General features: G+C 35.4%; 1 protein-coding gene across 1 annotated transcript in view; it reads left to right on the forward strand.

Annotated features, from left to right (window-relative positions):
- LOC150108488 (uncharacterized) overlaps positions 1-17,828 on the forward strand; it is a 67,391-nt gene that overhangs the window by 22,113 nt on the left and 27,450 nt on the right. Inside the window, exons 3-7 of the mRNA XM_090415896.1 lie at positions 6,538-6,685; positions 6,813-7,027; positions 7,569-7,752; positions 14,971-15,069; positions 16,678-16,788. Coding sequence (XP_090272022.1) covers positions 6,538-6,685; positions 6,813-7,027; positions 7,569-7,752; positions 14,971-15,069; positions 16,678-16,788 — 757 coding nt within the window. The remainder of the gene's footprint in view (positions 1-6,537; positions 6,686-6,812; positions 7,028-7,568; positions 7,753-14,970; positions 15,070-16,677; positions 16,789-17,828) is intronic.

Below are 17,828 nucleotides of genomic sequence, written 5' to 3' on the forward strand. Positions count from 1 at the left end.
ATGTCTAAGGATTTTAAGTTCAATATCCGCATGAAGACTTTCTTTTTGATGAGTCTGCTTCTTGTTGAGTTTCGTAATTTGGGTGACAGTATGAATCATGAACGCCATTGTAACATGTGAGTTGCATGGTATTAACACTGTCATCAGGGATATCTCCTAGTGCCGTTAGCACTGCAAATGGGAGGTTACACGAAGTAATATCCACATCATTGAATTACGGAAGGAGCACCTGGCTTCCAAGCGATTTGCAACTGACCACTATATACAGCACACTATCCTCCTGGTTCAAGACATCGGACACCAATTTCTTCAACGTCAAAAGTCTTTGGTGACTGTTTGTAAAAGTGTCATGCACATATCTGTATTACAATGAAGTCCTTCACACAAATATGCCTTATTTTCGAAAGACTATTGTAGCGTATAGGGCTTATAAAGAAACTAAAAGCGCGTTGTTGACGCGTCTGTAATATATTTTAGGCCGTAATATGGACAATTAATATTTATTTTCATGTTTAATGTTATATTTGAGTTTAAAATTTTAGTCGTTGGTGTAAAATGGAGAATACTATGGACTGAAGTCGTTCGTATTAGGCAGAGGGGGGGGGGATGTTGCCTATTGCGGTATTGGTTGAACTGCAGCGCAGACTCACCCTTAGATTTTTGAACAGGATTTCCAAAATTGGGGGTTACTATACCTGAATCAGAACGTACAGAGAACCTCGCAAAACCAAGATTTATAAGATTTTGAAAACCCTGAGGAGAATGCTTAGGACAGGGGTCTTCAACGCATGGCCCGCGGACCACCTGTGGCCCGCGGAGCTCTTTGCCGTAGCCCACCAGCCATTTTGAAAAAATAACTACTTAACATTAAAACGCGATTAATTTAAAAATTAACATTAATTAATTAATTTAACATTAAAACGCGACTGATTTAAAATGCCAGCAGGGTACGTTTAAAAGGCAGAGAGAAGAGAGCGAAGCTTGAGTCAAAGTAAGTTATGTAATAGCTGAAAAAATTGCTAAAAAATCAAAAGCCTTCTTGGAAGGCCAGTTTGTGAAAGAGTGTCTCATCGCTGCAGGGGATATTCAGTGCCCAAATAATAACGAAATGTTTAAGAAACCGAGTTTATCTGGGTAACTGTAGCACGACGTGTCGAAGAACTTACTAATGACATTGAAGGAACTTTAAAAAAAAAAAAAACGGTCGTCCAAATGTACTTCATATTCACTTGCTTTAGATGAGAGCACAGATGTGAAGGATTCAGCACAACTGGCTATCTTTGTCCGTGGCATTGATCAACAATTCAGTGTGAAAGAACTGCTAGCGCTCGTACCTATGAAGGGAACGACGAAAGGCACTGATATTCTTGAAGTCGCCAAGAAAACGCTTCAGCGTTTCGACCTCAGCTTAACCAACTTCGAGGGTGTGGTAACTGATTGTTCCCCTGCTATTCAGGGAAAGAACGAAGGGTTTGTTGCGCTGCTACGGAAAGAATCGGAACTAGAAGGAAACGATTTCGTCTATTATGACTGTTAAATCCACCAGGAGAATTTGTGCGCGAAAACTGTTGGATTTGAGAATATCATGAAAGCTATTGTGACTGTTGTCAACATTATTAGGGCAAAATGATTCACTCATTGTTAATTCCAAGAGTTTTTAACCCAAGAGTGCGAAGCGGATCACAGTGATGTGGTTTATTATAGTGATGTGCGTTGGTTGAGAAGAGGGAAGGTTCTTAAAAGAATCTTTGACTTAAGGAACGAAATACAGCAGTTAAATACATGCAAACCAAGGAGAATTCGGTTGTGGAATTTAACGATCCGAAGTGGATGACAGACTTTGCCTTTGTGACCGACATCCCGTTGCATATGAATGATCTAAATACGCGGCTACAATCCAAAGATCAGCTGGTGCACACTCTTTGATCACATCAAAGCTTTCGTGGCCAAGCTGAAACTTTGGGAGGCACAACTCGCAAAACAAGACAACTCATTTTCAGCTTCTCTCTGAGTCCAACTGTTCGTCTCTTGATGAATACGCTACAAAAATTAGCCGTGTTGTGAAGTGAGTTCGAAGAGAGATTTAGTGATTTTCGTAACCAACAGTCTTCTTTAGATTTATTTTCAATGCCATTCAGTGTCAATGCTGCCAAATGCCAGGTTCAGCACAAATGGAGCTGCTTGAACTCCAAGACAACTCTTCTTTGAGAGGAAAATTATTCAATGTGCCCTTGCTTACATTTTACAAAGACTACATTTCTGAGGACGCATTCCCTAATCTTCGCCGGCATGTTTTGAAAATGTGCCCTTTGTTAGGAAGCACATACTTATGTGAGAAGTTCTCCAGAATGAAGCATGTGAAGTCCAAGACAAGAACTCAGATTATAGACCAACATCTCAAGAATACTCTGCACATAGCGACTTCCAACATTAATGCCAACATCGACAAGGTGGTCAAGGAAAAACATTGTCAAGTTGCCCACTGACATTGTAAAAAATAATGTTTTCTTCATTAAATTATCTTTTTTCAAGTATTGATTGTATTTTCTTATCATGAACCCGACACCTACCGAAGCTCTTAAAGCTGAGTTTATTTTTATATGATTTTATGTAAAGTATGCATAAGGAATGCGCAGCGTTTTTTGTGAATCTGGACCGCAGTATAGCTTAGTGGCCCAAGGACTTCATTGAAATTTTTAATGCGATCCCCGCTATCTGAAAGGTTGAAGACCCCTGGCTTAGGGGGAGGGGGGAGCCCAAAAAAGTTTATGCTAAGTGAGATCCTCGAAAAATCAAAGACATAATTATAACACAAAGATTAATATAAACTCAGTCTATATTTGACTATAATTTTTTCCATTAGTTTTGTATTTGAATGTGGACTTGTATATGAAGCATCTGACGTGATTGTTTTAAGTATTTTGAGCTTAGTTTAAGGAGATAAGAAGCGGATAAGCGAGATCTTCGAAAGTACTCTGAAGTTTCGTGTATTTTGCGAAATAAAATACTAATTAAATTTTGAAATAAATAATTAGTTAAACTGTAGCAAATACATTTAAAAATAAGAAATAATGATAACTGAAAAAGTACTTTTTAATCGCTCCCACAAGATCTCAGTTGCTGCCCAATATTTGTCAATCGTTCGCCGGTTCTTTCCGCTCCCCCCCCCTCCCAAAAAAAAAAGAAAAAGAAACAACAAAGTACGATATGAGTTGCTGGCTGAAGTAATATTCTTTGATTTCTCACACTTAAGTATCAAGTATCATTACTTGTTGTTTATCGTTCTAATCCTTAATATTGTGTAATAATAATAATAATAATAATAATAATCTTTTCTTTATTTGAATTGCTTTAGATGTCTGTGTTTGTATACGTTAATGCAGATATTACCAAGTCATAAAATATTTGCAATCACAGAAGGTTCGGAGCTCAATGCTTATTATTCTGAATATCATCATCATCATCATGTTTTTCAATGATTTGAAAAATCGGAACTTTTTTGAAAGTCGGAACTTAGGCCTAGAGTGGCCTAAGTTCCGGCTTTAGAAGTCATCGTTGAATCTCTTTAGATGATGTCCTGGTTTATTTTTCTTTTTTCCTAATGGTTTGTAATTTAAGACTTGCTTTAGTAATCTTCTGTTTTCATTCTTTCAACGGGTTTCATCCATTTATGTTTATATTTCTTTATTTATTCTATTACTGATTTTTGGTTTAATTCTTTCATCATTTCTTCGTTTCTTTTGTGATCAAATAGGGTATATACTTTGCAGTTTTTCATTTCCTCTGTTATTAATCTTTTGTTTATCTTTTTGTTTGATTGTCCAGATTTGATTTTTCGGTTTCGGTTGATATTATCATACCATAATCTTTGGCTGTCTCATTTAAATTTAAAATATCTTTCTGTAAGTTATCTTCGGAATTTGTGATTATTATTTGGTCATCAACAATAAGAAGATTATTTAAGTTCACAATAAGAGAAAGTTAAATCCCTTAATGTAAATTTTTATTCCATTTTATTATTATTTCATTTAACTGGATATTAAAAAGAGTTGCTGAAAGGGAACAACCTTGTCGAACTCCTTGGTTTACTTCTCTCGTATATGATAGCTCGTGATTTAATCTTATTTGTATTTGATTATTTTCATATATACTTATGATAGCTTTTAGGATATTATTTGGTATTTGTCTTTCTTTTAATATGTTAAATAATATGTTTCTTTTAACTTTGTCAAATGCTTTTTCAAAGTCAATAAATGTAATATGTGTTTCTAAATTGTATTCTCTTCTTTTCTCTATTATTAATTTTAGGCAAAAGGCCGGGTCTGTACATCATCGTCCTTTTCGGAAATCCGTTCTGTACTTATAAAATAAAGTTTTCAGAATATTTTTATTAGTTTGTTATTTAAAATTCTGCTATATATTTTATAACAGGAATTTAGTATGCTGATACCTCTATAGTTTTTAGGGTCATCTCCATTACCTTTTTTTTAAAAAAATAGGGATCACTATTTTTAATAGCGTAAGAGTCATAAAATGAGAAGAGTTGGCTGATAAAGGGTTAAAGTGATCCACTCACTTTAACCCTTTTATAGAAAGGGTTAAAGTGAGTGGATCTTCCTCAAGGTAGTAGAAGGAGAGGATAGATCTGGTTAGGGGACCATGGGAGTGTCACTTCCCTTACAATCAAGATGATTGCCTCTTTTTGGTCCACGAGTTCTTACTCAATATATTTGGATCATCCCACCATAATATCTGGTGGGCTCCCCTGTGTGTGTGTGTGTGTGTGTGTGTGTGTGTGTGTGTGTGTGTGTGTGTGTGTGTGTGTGTGTGTGTGTGTGTGTGTGTGTGTGTGTGTGTGTGTGTGTGTGTGCGCGCGCGCGCGTGCTCACTCTTTCTCCCACGCTTTCTATTGACCTAAAATGTAAGTAATAATTCTATTTTTATTGAATTATAATGGGGATATTTATCTATCAGATGATTTGCTTCAATGAATTCTTTACTCACCAGACAATTACTAGTTTTTCCTGGTCATTTAATGAAGAGTAAATGTTTACATACAAAAAAAAAATGTATCGACTTAGATGAAGATGCGTTTCAATTGTATGGAGAACTATTAATCTTTATAAATGTATTCTCTAGATGGCATTACTTGCTTTCAATTTGTTTTAAGCGTGTTGACATTGTTCTGCAGACTATCACCCCCACCTCCCCTCAGCGCATGCATCCCGATCACACAATGAATCCGGTATAATCATACTTCGTATTAGACTCACAAATCCTCACTTAGAGAGTTAAGTGCATGCAATGCCTGTTATCAGAAGTGATCTTATGTGATTGAATTATACATCGAACAGCAATATTTCGTGCACTGATAGATCGAATTCTTCAATTGTAGCAGTTGTTTTTCCAATATGTGAAGCAAGTGCTCTGAGAAACATGTCGTACCATGACGCACGGTGACCCTAAAATCACATGAACCACAATGAGAGCGTGCGACTCCCAGCAGACAGCATAAATTGTCAAAGCAGATATTGGAATATAAAGAACGCAGACAAGTAAAAAAGTCGAGTGTCACATATCAATGAAATATAATGTTAGAGAGAAGCGAGATTAAAAAAAAACATTGAACTCTGTTCATTGACTAACAGTAGATTATAACCTCAAGTTTTTTCGAGAACTGGTTTTGACTGAATCAGTGAGTGAATGTTTTAAGATCAAAGAACAAAGAGGCTGAGTGATGATTTTGAGATCGGTACTGTTTAAATCAACAAACTTTGTTGCTGGGGAGAGAGAGTCCCATTTAGGGTGGATAAATATCGCATCAAGGGATCAACAGCGATAAAATTGATATCCGTGTTGAAATCTGGTTGTCTGCATCTGTCTAAAATCCGAATAAGTTATTGCTATTATTATTATTTTTTATTATACTGAAGGTGAGCTAGCCAATCTCATACGGGGATGGAAGGATTTATCCTTCCGTCCCCAGTTTTTCATCCCACAAAATAACCATACTCGCCAGAACACATGCAAGTAAGAAACAAAAATACATTGTCATCATGGCCTTAGTTGCATCGGCCGTAATTCAAACACAACAATCCTAGACTGAATTCAAACCTAGGTAATACAAAATGATGAATACGATCGTTCTTTGGACTGTGCTATGGAAATGCGTCTTACGAACATGTTAATTTTATCCGAGATGTGATTACCCTGTTTGGAATCACAGCTAAAGCAACTAAGGTCAGTTGATTATGTCTATTAACTGCATTGCGTTCTCTTTGATCGGTGTGCTTTATTGTCGGGAGAAACACTTGATTTGTCGAGAGGAAAAACCTTCCCCCCCTTCCCCCTCCATATGAGATACATTTTAGATTCAGAGAGAATTGCATAAAATAGATCTAAAAGTGAAACTATAGAACACGTGCTCAACGTATCCAAATTTTGATTAGGCCACAATGATTATGACAGGGAACGATATGGATGATTTGTTTTCTTACATGCTTGTGAATAAATCTTTAATTTCTTGGTATGTTTCAGGTAGATACGCAGCCTTCTAAGTCCAGACAAAAACGAGAAGGTACCAATGGATTGGAAGGTTTTTACCAATACCTTGTAAGTCTGGGTCTGGTCAAGTTATGCAAATTAATTCGATCTGCTGGACTTGGAGAATATCTACAATCAATAGGTAAGAAAGTGTTATTGCACTCTCCTATGATTATTCGCTTTGCTTACATTATTCCTGTCTTCTTCTCATCGTTCCTTTTCCTTTCATATTCAAGTCAAACTCTTATGTGATTCTTCTGTTTATCCAGGTTCCTTTACTCTGTTCGCTCCTATTGACCGCTCATTCGTATTCATCCCTGGACCCGTCTTGGAACAAATAGAAAGTGACCCGGTATTACTGAGGGAATTCCTCCTCTACCACATCGTTGGACAACCTGTTCCTCAAGCAGATATATTTGATGAGAACACTGTTACGTCACTGCAAGGAACACCATTAAGGTTCAACATCTACAACGAAGGAAAGGTAACCACTTATCAAGATTCCAGTGCTAATTCGTGTTTAGCTTATCAAATCACGTTAATAAAAGTTAAAGGACTCAGATTCATATTTAACTCATCAGGACTAATTCTGTTTTATAATGTTTAATATTTGTAATATTTACGTAACTCTCACCCACAAAAAATATTGGGGGGAACCCTACTCTAGACGCCATACATGGAACTTTCAAGCCACCTGAAACTTTCTAGAAGAGAGCAGTGGTTTCACACCGGGAATGCATTCCGTCTCTCACCTAATGATATTCAACAACATCCTCACGTTAGAGATTCCAACCATCAAGTTATTGGTTGTAGAGTGGTGTTAACTAATCGAGAACGAGACTAGCAATTTATGACATTTGTATATGTCAATGAAGTATTTATATCACTGAAATATTATGAGAACATTTTCATAACATATGGAGTGTTTTCTTCACATTAATATATACACATATTAACATACTGTATATGATTGAGTATGCAAGTTCAAAATCTATTCAACTAATACTTTTTTTCATCTCTTACAGACGACTACAGTGTCCGGATCTAAGATTCTAGAAGCGGATCAACAGTTTGGTGATATTATAGTGCACATCATTGACCGTCCCATCCATCCATTAGCTTTATATGATATTGTAGGTCAAATCAGGACTACTTCAAATCAACTCTATCAGATTCTGGCATCCTCGGGTTTCACAAGTCGTCTTTCAGGTAATCTAATATAATCTTCACAAGCAATTTACGCAATTCATTTTACTTAAATGAATTAGTTCATTTAAGTAAAATGAACTAATTCATTTAACACACACACACACACACACACACACACGCACGCACGCACACGCACACACAATAAAAATGTGTTGAACAAATGGAAGAACAACTAGACATCATGTCCTTTGACCGGAAACGATCCGAGTTCAATTCCCGTCGTGATGAGAGGAATCTTTATATGATCTTTTTTTCAGTTGAAGGAGAGTTAGTTGATCTCATGCGGAGGTAGAAGAGTTTTTTCTCTCGAAAACACGTGTTTCATTTCGCATATAGGCAAAATCGGTTCTAGTACGCACGCAATTTACAGATAAAATCTGCTATTAGTGGGTAGATGGCGCTGTGTGTTGTTGAGGAGTTGTGTAGACAGTTGCATTGTGTGTAGTTGGAAGACTGAGTAGTACAGATGGTAGGTTGTGTAGCGTGTCCTCCCAAGAGGAATCCTTGGTCTTTTTTGGAGGTGCCACGTAGTAGTAATAATAATAATAATAATTTCTGTAGTATTTCCAATTCTGCTTTACGTACAATATAATTCAGCATGAAAGACAATTATGTGTTATAAATCACAATAAATAAAGTGTTTATAGTATATCAGGCATACATGCGAAGAGAATTGTAAAACGAAAGTTGCATTGTATGATCATTATCACAAAAATTGAATCAAGAACTGTTTGGAGCATAATATTTCGATTAAAATAGTCCTTTTGACCACTACAACTGATATACGTCGACAGTTGCGCAGTTCAATAAAATCTGACAATTTAGAATGAAAAACGTTCGTGCAGTCTTAAAACTCTAAAAGCGGATGACACATTTCTGAAGTGATTCTGAGACTGAAGCTGGGTTTCGTTGCTCCGATAAACATTAGTCGCCATATAAGAATGTTATTGCACAACTCATTTTTTAATTAGTTCAGATTATTTATATACTTTAGAAATCAAATACGAACCACATGGTAAACATCAGAGAAATGGTGAAAATCGGGATACGTATGCAGTCCAACCAACTGTTAGACACCTTTTGTATGTCAGAACAAACAATAATTACGACTGAGTTATTGGAGATATTAGAAAAATCTGAGAGTTTAGAATTACGATAAAGAGCCAAGAGGCTATTTTTTTTTCACTAAAAATTGTTTAGAATTAGGAGACGAAGAACAAAGCCTTTGAGGGCAATCTATTGCATTTGTTAATTTTTTATGTTATTTGTTTTTACGGGATGAAAAACACCAGTTTCCGGGAGGAAAAATTTTGTCACCACCGACTGACTCACTTGCAGTTGAAAACTTCCTATAAAAGGCTCTTCGTATCCTAGACAGCTTTCGAAAGGTCTTTTCAAGTCATCGCTACTGACTGAAGAAAATGTGAGGAAATATCTGATGCTATTTGTTTGTCGTAAGACTTTCCATAATTTTGGATTTGGCTCCACCTCACTATGAAGAATGTTCGAACAGACACTTTTCTAATCACCAAATTCGTTAGCGCCGACCAAGGTCTTCACTATTCGGTATCCAGATTTCAGTGCTGCAGAAATGTATTGATAGAAATACATAAAAATATACGTTCCCCATCAATTATTCTTGAACTGTCTGGAAATGTTGTACAAGTAAAGTTGCATTTTCATAGTGATGCCTATTCTATTAGCTCACTTCAAAAATCTTACAAAGAAATTTTCATTTTGAATCTGGCCTTCCTAAAATGTGACGATGCTTTATTTACTATATTTATTTATTTATTTATCAGTCACCATTTTCTTTAAGAAACTAATAAAATTTATTTTTTGCAACTTCTTAATAAAAGTTACCTAGTTGAGGTTTATTTTATGAGGATATTAACCACGGTTACATGTTAAAATTACACGGGATAAAATTACCCTGCCAAAATTACACAAGGATGAAATTATATATAGATAAAAATACACTAAGAAAAAATTACACAAATTTGAATATTCACACCGAAGTTTTTTACTTTAGAGTTTTTAAATTTTTATGATGAATTTTGTATTTATTTTTCAGATAAGAGTTCCGTTAATTTTGTAATACTTTATAAGACCTACCTGTTGACTTTAATTTGATTAAAGTCAACAGGTAGTAATAATAAAAATAATAAAAAACAAACACTAAGTCATATAAGCTATACAACGTAAAAAATCCAATTGTCTATTAGAGTCGTAATTTTGTACAATATTTGAAATACGTTGTTTTAACGAAATGTAATACGACGTCCTGGGTTTCGTTGACCGGATAGATGCTGCAAAGAGTTTGTATGTTGTAAAGATAATTCTTTAACAATGTTATCCAAAAATTTCCAAACAGTTGGATGGAAACACTGAAAGAGAGACTGAAGTCCATAATGCCATCCTTCGATACAATTTGTAGTTCTAGCTATACGGTTGGCTGCAGAGTGTCTATGGTTCCAAGTAGAAATATTGAATAGAGGTTGTCTATAAGTGCCGTTCCTGAGCTGTCGACCTCGAATATATATCTACGTTTGAAGTAAAGGAGAACTTGCTCGATTTGTTCATTATATTCGTCTAAATTAGAGAACAGATCAGCAACTTCTAAAAATGTTTCTAACACTTCTTCTTCTGGCAAACGTGCAAGTGATTGTAACACTTCAATGTGTACTGCAAATGGCTGATTGGATTAATATAGAGATTTCAGTCCACATTCATTTACTTTGCATATAATAGATTGTGATAAGTGGAAAAAGCAGCCATCAATTTCGATGTTTTCAAACACGGCACGGAAAGGCATTAGTAGTATGGGAGCCACTAGTGACCAAATGCTTCCGGAGGGCGTGGCTTCATGAGTCAGGAATTCCCCTAAGGGTATATGTGTCATTGGCTTCAGTTCTTGTATTTTGGTTCGCGCATGGAATTGTGGGTAATTTTTTTTTGGTTCGCGTATGGAATTATGGGTGATGGTAGAGATAAGGATTCGTATTGTGATTGGTGGGACAGTTTAAACCAGATGCTTCCGGTGAGCGTGGCTTCATGAGTTTAGAATGTCAAGAATTTCCCTGTGGGCATATGTGTCAATGGCTTCAGTTCTTGTGTTTTGGTTCAAGTATGGGATTATGAGTGATGGTAGAGTTAAGGAATCTGTCGTGATTGGTGGACACTTCTGACCAGATGAAGATGAAGATTAGATAAAGAATCGTGATGTGAATGTTTGTTGTTATGAGATGTAGATAAGTGACGTCATTTGTTAGTTGCAAATAAGTGACGTTGTTGTTTTGAATGGAAAAGGGAGATATATTAGAGATAAGGAATCATGCCATGATTGGTGGACACTTCTGACCAGATCAAGATAAGATAAGGAATCATGATGTGAATGTTTGTTGTTATTGATTTTGGAATGTTTGGAATTTCGCTGGAGCCCTCGCTTGTCGGAGACATCACGTGGTGTGATTGGTGATATTTAGAGATAAGAATCGTGACGTTATGTGATTGGAAATTTCTGGGGAACATATGTCTCTCTGTGATATCACATGGTGTTTTGGTTTGGCTATGGAATTGTGGGCTTTGTTTTTGAGATAAGATATCTTGGAATTTTCCAAGGGTGACACACATCCGTCATTGAATAATAATTTAATTTAATTATATGCTATGTCACTCAAACATACATGTTTTTAACTCATGATGGCGACAGTCTTTCGAGGTTTTCTAAAAAAAAAAAAAAAAATCTGCTAACGCCTTTTTATTCCCGTATATACGGGAGTAGGCGAGGCCATTTAGCCCTATCTAACTTTTGGAGACTTAGTGGGCAGTTCAATCTCCACTGGTACCCAATCAGAGACAGATGGCCCAAGGCTATCACTAATTAAGCGGTACGCAGTGAAGAGAGACGGCTCAAATGTGCCGCCATCTCGTGGTCTCTAACCCTAACACAATATATTTAATGTCTGAAATAATGTGGGTTCTACGGTCGATTTTCTTGAGTTTACAGGACGAAAATCCCGAGTTTCCGGGAGGAAAAACCTGCTTGCCCGTGCCAGAGATCGACTAACTCGGGAACCGGTCGAAAAAAGGCTTAGAAAAATTTCCTCTAGTCGCCGACTAGACTCGAAACCAAGACTTCCTTCGTGCGGCCTAGCGCGATGGTGTGCAAACGCCACATCCACTGAGCTACACAGGCTCTCGAGGTTTTCTGAATAATTTAATTATATGCTATGTAACTCAAACATACAGTTTTTTTTTCTTCTATAGATGGTTGTACTAATTTTCCAATACATTTTGCGATGTTTCTTTACTGTTAAAGGGTAGGAATTCTTAGAGTATGTCGTGATGACGGGTGTGATTAGGTTTTCTGAATAATTTAATTGTAATGGTGTCCTTAATCACACACACACATTAGACATGAAAAGTCGCTAATGTATCCATGTTGATACTTTAATATGTATCCTATGATTATTCTTACGAAAAAAAAAACTATTCAGTATTAGAATTACGCTTACCAAAAAACATACGAACAGTGATTATTGTATTACAATTATCAATTGTTATGTTCAAGTTAAAAAAAAAAACTTACATTTCTTTCCAGAATGGGAACATCTTGGTACTATCTAGGTTTTCTGAATATTCCAAATTGTTGATTAACATATATTCACAGAACACAAACACAAGCCTGAAAAGACATTTCACTTTTTCATTATAGGTTACTGTGGCTAACATATATTCACACCACAAAACACACAAAACATAGGAGTTGAAAGATATTTCTGTAAATAACCAGAAAAGCTAGTGGACTACTTAATTTACTTTAGTATCTAATTGGTTCGCTCTATTAATTTTTTCCCACTGTTGCCCAACCTTGGTGGGAAAGTCTATGCGCCGTTTTGTTTAGGGTAAGTGTTAAAAAACCACAAGAACTGAAGTCATTGACACATATACCCTCAGGGAAATTCCTAACTCATGAAGCCACCCCCACCGGAAGCATTTGGTCACTAGTGGCTCCTATACTACTGGCATTCATTGCTGCTGTTTCAGAATCAGTCAAATTTTTTCGTGGTCGAGCTTGAGGAAGTTTCTCCAGTAACATGTTCAGCATCTTCGCGTATATTTCGTCCTTTTTCCCTGGTAGAAGAGCCAGTAGACAAGGAAAAGCGACGCCTGAATCATATTGGACATGGGTACTGTATAACTGATGATATATTTCTGGAACCACTTTAAATGTACCATCTGCTAACCAAAAATCGTTAACTACAAGTTGATCTAGAAGAGTCTTGTGACCAATTAGTATTATACGTTCTGGATCTTCTTCTCCCCCCCGCCCGGAATCGTGAATGAATAATACATTTAGAGTATTTCTCTGGTATTTCAAAGTTTTTGTTATCTGGATTTGACGGAACGTTTCCGATTGTTTTAGCTTTGGATCTATTTAATCGCCTTGTCATGGAGCTCTTCTTCGGTAGGCACATTTTTAATCAGTCTGATACGGTCACTAAACTGTTAACTATAATTGCATGAGCCGTTGCGCCTGGATTCGACATTTTTCTTTTCATTTGATTTGCAAGTTGATGAGCTTCAGATTCAGAAGTCTTATTAACATGACAGTGTTCTGAAGACTCGCGGATAATCTTGTTGTCTCTGGTATGGAGCAGCGATCGACAATGTAAAGTTCTAAAGGTTGCACAACGCCAATGAATAGTTCCGATAGCAGTTTCACGATGACAAACAAACTCGAATCCTTTGTAAATTATAATTTGACCACCTTTGTTACTAATGCCGTACTCAAAATCAGCCATGGGTAAATTAAAAATTAATTTAAAAAAAATTAATCACGAAATTTATTAACTCGCACGTTATACACTAGTTGTATTACGAGTCACTAAACTAGAACTGAAGAATGTAAGACAAAAATTTACTTATATACCTTCACCCAAATAATTCTTAGAAATTCTTGAGCAGCTCATGGTGATTAACAATTGTCGACTGGTTTTATCTTAGGAAATTATTCCTTGTAAATCTGAGGTAAGTACTAATTAGGGTAGCTAATCACTACATCATTTTGAGTTTCCAACTCAACCACCTCCCTAATCCCCTTGCCCAAATCTGCACTAGTGATTTACCCCTTGCTGGTTATAAATTTCGTACAATTTTTGGTAAATTTTATTTTATGTGTAATTTCTTACTTGTGTATTTTTATCTATGCGTAATTTTTTGTTTATGTACTTTTTTCTTTGTTACGAAATTACGAAATTAAGAAATTACACAGGGAAGAAAAATTCCCTGTGTAATTTCTTAATTTCGTAATTTCGAAATTACTTGTGTAAATATTTTCCTATTTTTCCTTTTAATTTTTTTCTTAGTGTATTTTTATCTATGAAAAAATGTGCAATTTCTTCCCTGTGTAATTTTGTCCCTGTGTAATTTCGTCCTCGTATAATTTTTGCAGCGCAATTTTATCCCGTGTAATTTTTTTCTGTGTAATTTTGTCCTGACACGATTAACCACGTAAGGTCCTCGTTTTCCTTAACTGTATCCAGCCATTATTAATTACAAGCACGCATCCTGTGAATAGTCATTACTAAAATTTAAAACATAAAAGTTGGATTCTATTCTTCCACATTATTAATTTTTCTATGACATTCCCATTCACGAATGACTAAGAACCGTAATATATTACTACTATAATGCAGTGGACTAACTCCGATTATAGTAGTAATGCAGTTAGTCCAATAGCATAGCAAAAAAGATATCCCTCTTTATTATATATCCATTTCAAGTTTATTTGTTACATTTACTTATTTTCAAGTTAAAAAAGAAAGAAAAAAGAAAGCTGTAGAAAAAAAGTAGAACGTGAAGCAAATAGGTTGGAAAATAAACGAATATTTTTCACGTATATATTTCAGAAACATATAATTATAAATCGTAGCATTATATAATTTTAATCCACCCTTAAAGCATAAAAAGACGCATTTTAAATGTTCATTGCGAATTAAAATATTCTGATAAGAAAATCCCTCCCCAACACACACAACACCGCTCCCCTCCCGGTATTTTTCTTCTCAATCGCTTTAAAAGGCGTATATTAATATGCACTTTTTCCTGCGAATAAGAAAAACAGTCGTATTTTGCACTAACATTTTTATACCTTTTTTTTATTTTATCAGAGCTCGCATGCAAAAATTTCTAAGTAGTTTTGTTTCTCACTAGGTGGCACTTATACCCTGTTTGCTCCTGATGACGATGCCTTCAACCATCTACCTCCACACTTAGTGGAGCATCTAAATAGAAATTCGACATTTGCAGAAAGTGAGTATTTCCCTTTTGTGTTGTGCTGCATCTTTCGTAGCTTTCTCTTTGAAGTTCATTTCGTGGAAAAATAAAGTTTGTTACAAATGATTTTTGCATTATTTCTCTCCTTTGTTATTTTGTACAGATGGTAGTAATAGCACAGAAGCAAGCATAATGTCGATATTTAGACTAAATGCAATCGCATTTTTATGACAAATCAATTTATGAAACCTCGAAATATACTAGTCTCTTATATAGTACACTAGGTGGGCCAAGAGTTAGATAAATCGGCAACATTTCCCTGGAAAACAAACATTATTTGTTTGAAAACAGCAAGGGAGTGGTGTCACTCCGGTCGGTAAAACTCATTTACCCTATTCGTACATAATATAATAAATTAATTATAATATTAACGTTTTATGATGATACGGCCAATAACATACTAAATCTAAAGAAAAGTGGGGAATTTTCCGAAAAAAAAAATATAATATAATTTACGATGATACACTTAAAAATACTAAATCTAAAGAAAATAGCAGCAATAATTGTTTTCTTTAAACTTTTCATATATGAGTCGAAATCCTAACTGTCTGGCCATTAACTGTCATGAGCTTATTTGTTTTACATTGCAATTAGCTCCAGCTAAGAAACTGTTTTATTCGGAGAGTAACAATTTCTTTCCCTTTTGACCATCTAAAACATTTTTACATGTGCAGTTGCGATGAGTTAACATTATCAAAGAGTTTGCATGAAATTCGAGAAGGAAAAAAAAATCAGAAATGTTGAAAGCAAAACATTCTCCCCTCTCCTTAATTCATTGTAATAAGAATTTCATAAAAAAGTTGTAAGGCCAGGTTAAGGACTAAGACCTAATTGTTTTAAGTCGGTTACGACATAACGTACGAAGAAAGAGAACGAATAAATGGAATAGCAATGACAGTTTCCCTACCTTGATCATGCACTCTCACACTGCATCTTTTCTATCAGCCATTTTCTCATTTCATTGGAATAAAAACAAAACACATAGATACCTACCCATCGATTCTAATACCTTCCGACTTCTTTTATTTCCAAAAATTTAAATCAGTTGGAAACATTTGAATTTTCGAATTCCAACCAACCCATTATCAAATATGTTGGCAATATTGCCTTTTACACTGAATGAGGACAAAAATTATCTTTTCCGGTGACACTTTGAGAGCACATCAATGAGTCATATTGAACATGCAGTGCGTTTATCTGTAGTTCATCTAGGAGCGTTTTTTCACTGCACACGCTTTTGCTTAGGAATCTAAACGTTTTTAAGATTGAAAATGAATGGCCTATTTCTATCTGTCTATTTATCTTTTTTTCTTTCCTTCTTTAATGAAAAAAACAAACAAAAAAAACAGTGTGGTAGTTTCGATGTCATTTCCTTCTTCTTAATGTAATCACCGTTAATTATATTTTTTTAAATATTACATTTTTATCTGCCAGTTCCTTGTTAATGTCGTGTGAGTTTGCACTTAAGATCAATAACACACAACTATTTCAAATGTTATCTATCTTAATATTCTGATGATATAATTTTAATAGCCATGATATCGATATGAATTAATAACCCACTGCTATTTTGGCCTTCCATAGACATATTGATGAATCACATTCTACCAGGAGCTGTGTACACCATAGGAATCACAGATGGTCTCCAGCTACCTGCAATGGGAAATCAGCCACTCAACTTCTCTATCCAAAGAGGTAAATATTCCGCTTATATCCTCCGTATCACAAATCAGATATTATCAGTAATCGAAGGACTTTTTTTTTTAAAAAAAAAGAGTCAAATTATTCATTATTAAAGTTCGTGCATTGTAATTACATGTTTTGAATGAAGGCAAAATTGTCTTCATTTTTCAGTTCTTTTATTTGGTCTTCACTTTTTTGGATAAAACAGAAATCTATTAGTTTCACCAAAGTGTTTCAAATTTCATCGAGATTGGGAATTCCCACAAAGTAACATGAGGGGATTATTGGTGGCGTACAATCGCCAGCATCACTACCAAGAACTATGGAAGCTGTTGGAGTATTAGACTGTCAGATGCCACCTTCTCAAAAGTGTATAAAAATAATTAGGACAAAATTGTTCATAGGAGTAACTGTGGTAGAAATAAGATTGTACAGGAGAATTACAGATAACGTTGAGGTGGTATCACTGGTTTGCTGTGCAACAACCAAGTGATATCATCAACATTAACACACATCGACCCGATCAAAACAAAAAACTGTGTGTGTGTGTGTGTGTGTGTGTGTGTGTGTGTGTGTGTGTGTGTGTGTGTGTGTGTGTGTGTGTGTGTGTGTGTGTGTGTGTGCGTGCACGTATTGAATATGAAGATGGAAAACTACTTTACGAAAAGACAGGCCTTCCTGTCGAACCTCTAATACATACGCTTTAGAACAAGAACAAGTGCATACTGTGGGAAATGTCCATGGATTAGAATTATGCGATCTATTAGATTACATATGCCTACATGTAAACATAATTTAAGACTATATACATCGTACAATTTCATATTTCTGTCTTAAAGGACTTCAAATCGTAAATATGCATTCTCTGAATCTGTCAATGGTTTAAAAATATCAACTCAGATCATTGAAAGACTAATTTCACATCATATGATTGCCAAATCAGCATTTTTCTCTGATCACCACGTATCTAGATGTGTACTTATCATGAAATCTGTGAGATGTATCGAAACGTGCATAGGAGCATGCTATTCCACGGTATTAAGAGTAATAAT

Source organism: Typopeltis vanoorti, chromosome 3 (assembly GCF_054136105.1).
Source record: "Typopeltis vanoorti isolate ZY-2024b chromosome 3, IOZ_Tvanoo_1.0, whole genome shotgun sequence".
NCBI lineage: Eukaryota > Metazoa > Arthropoda > Arachnida > Uropygi > Thelyphonidae > Typopeltis > Typopeltis vanoorti.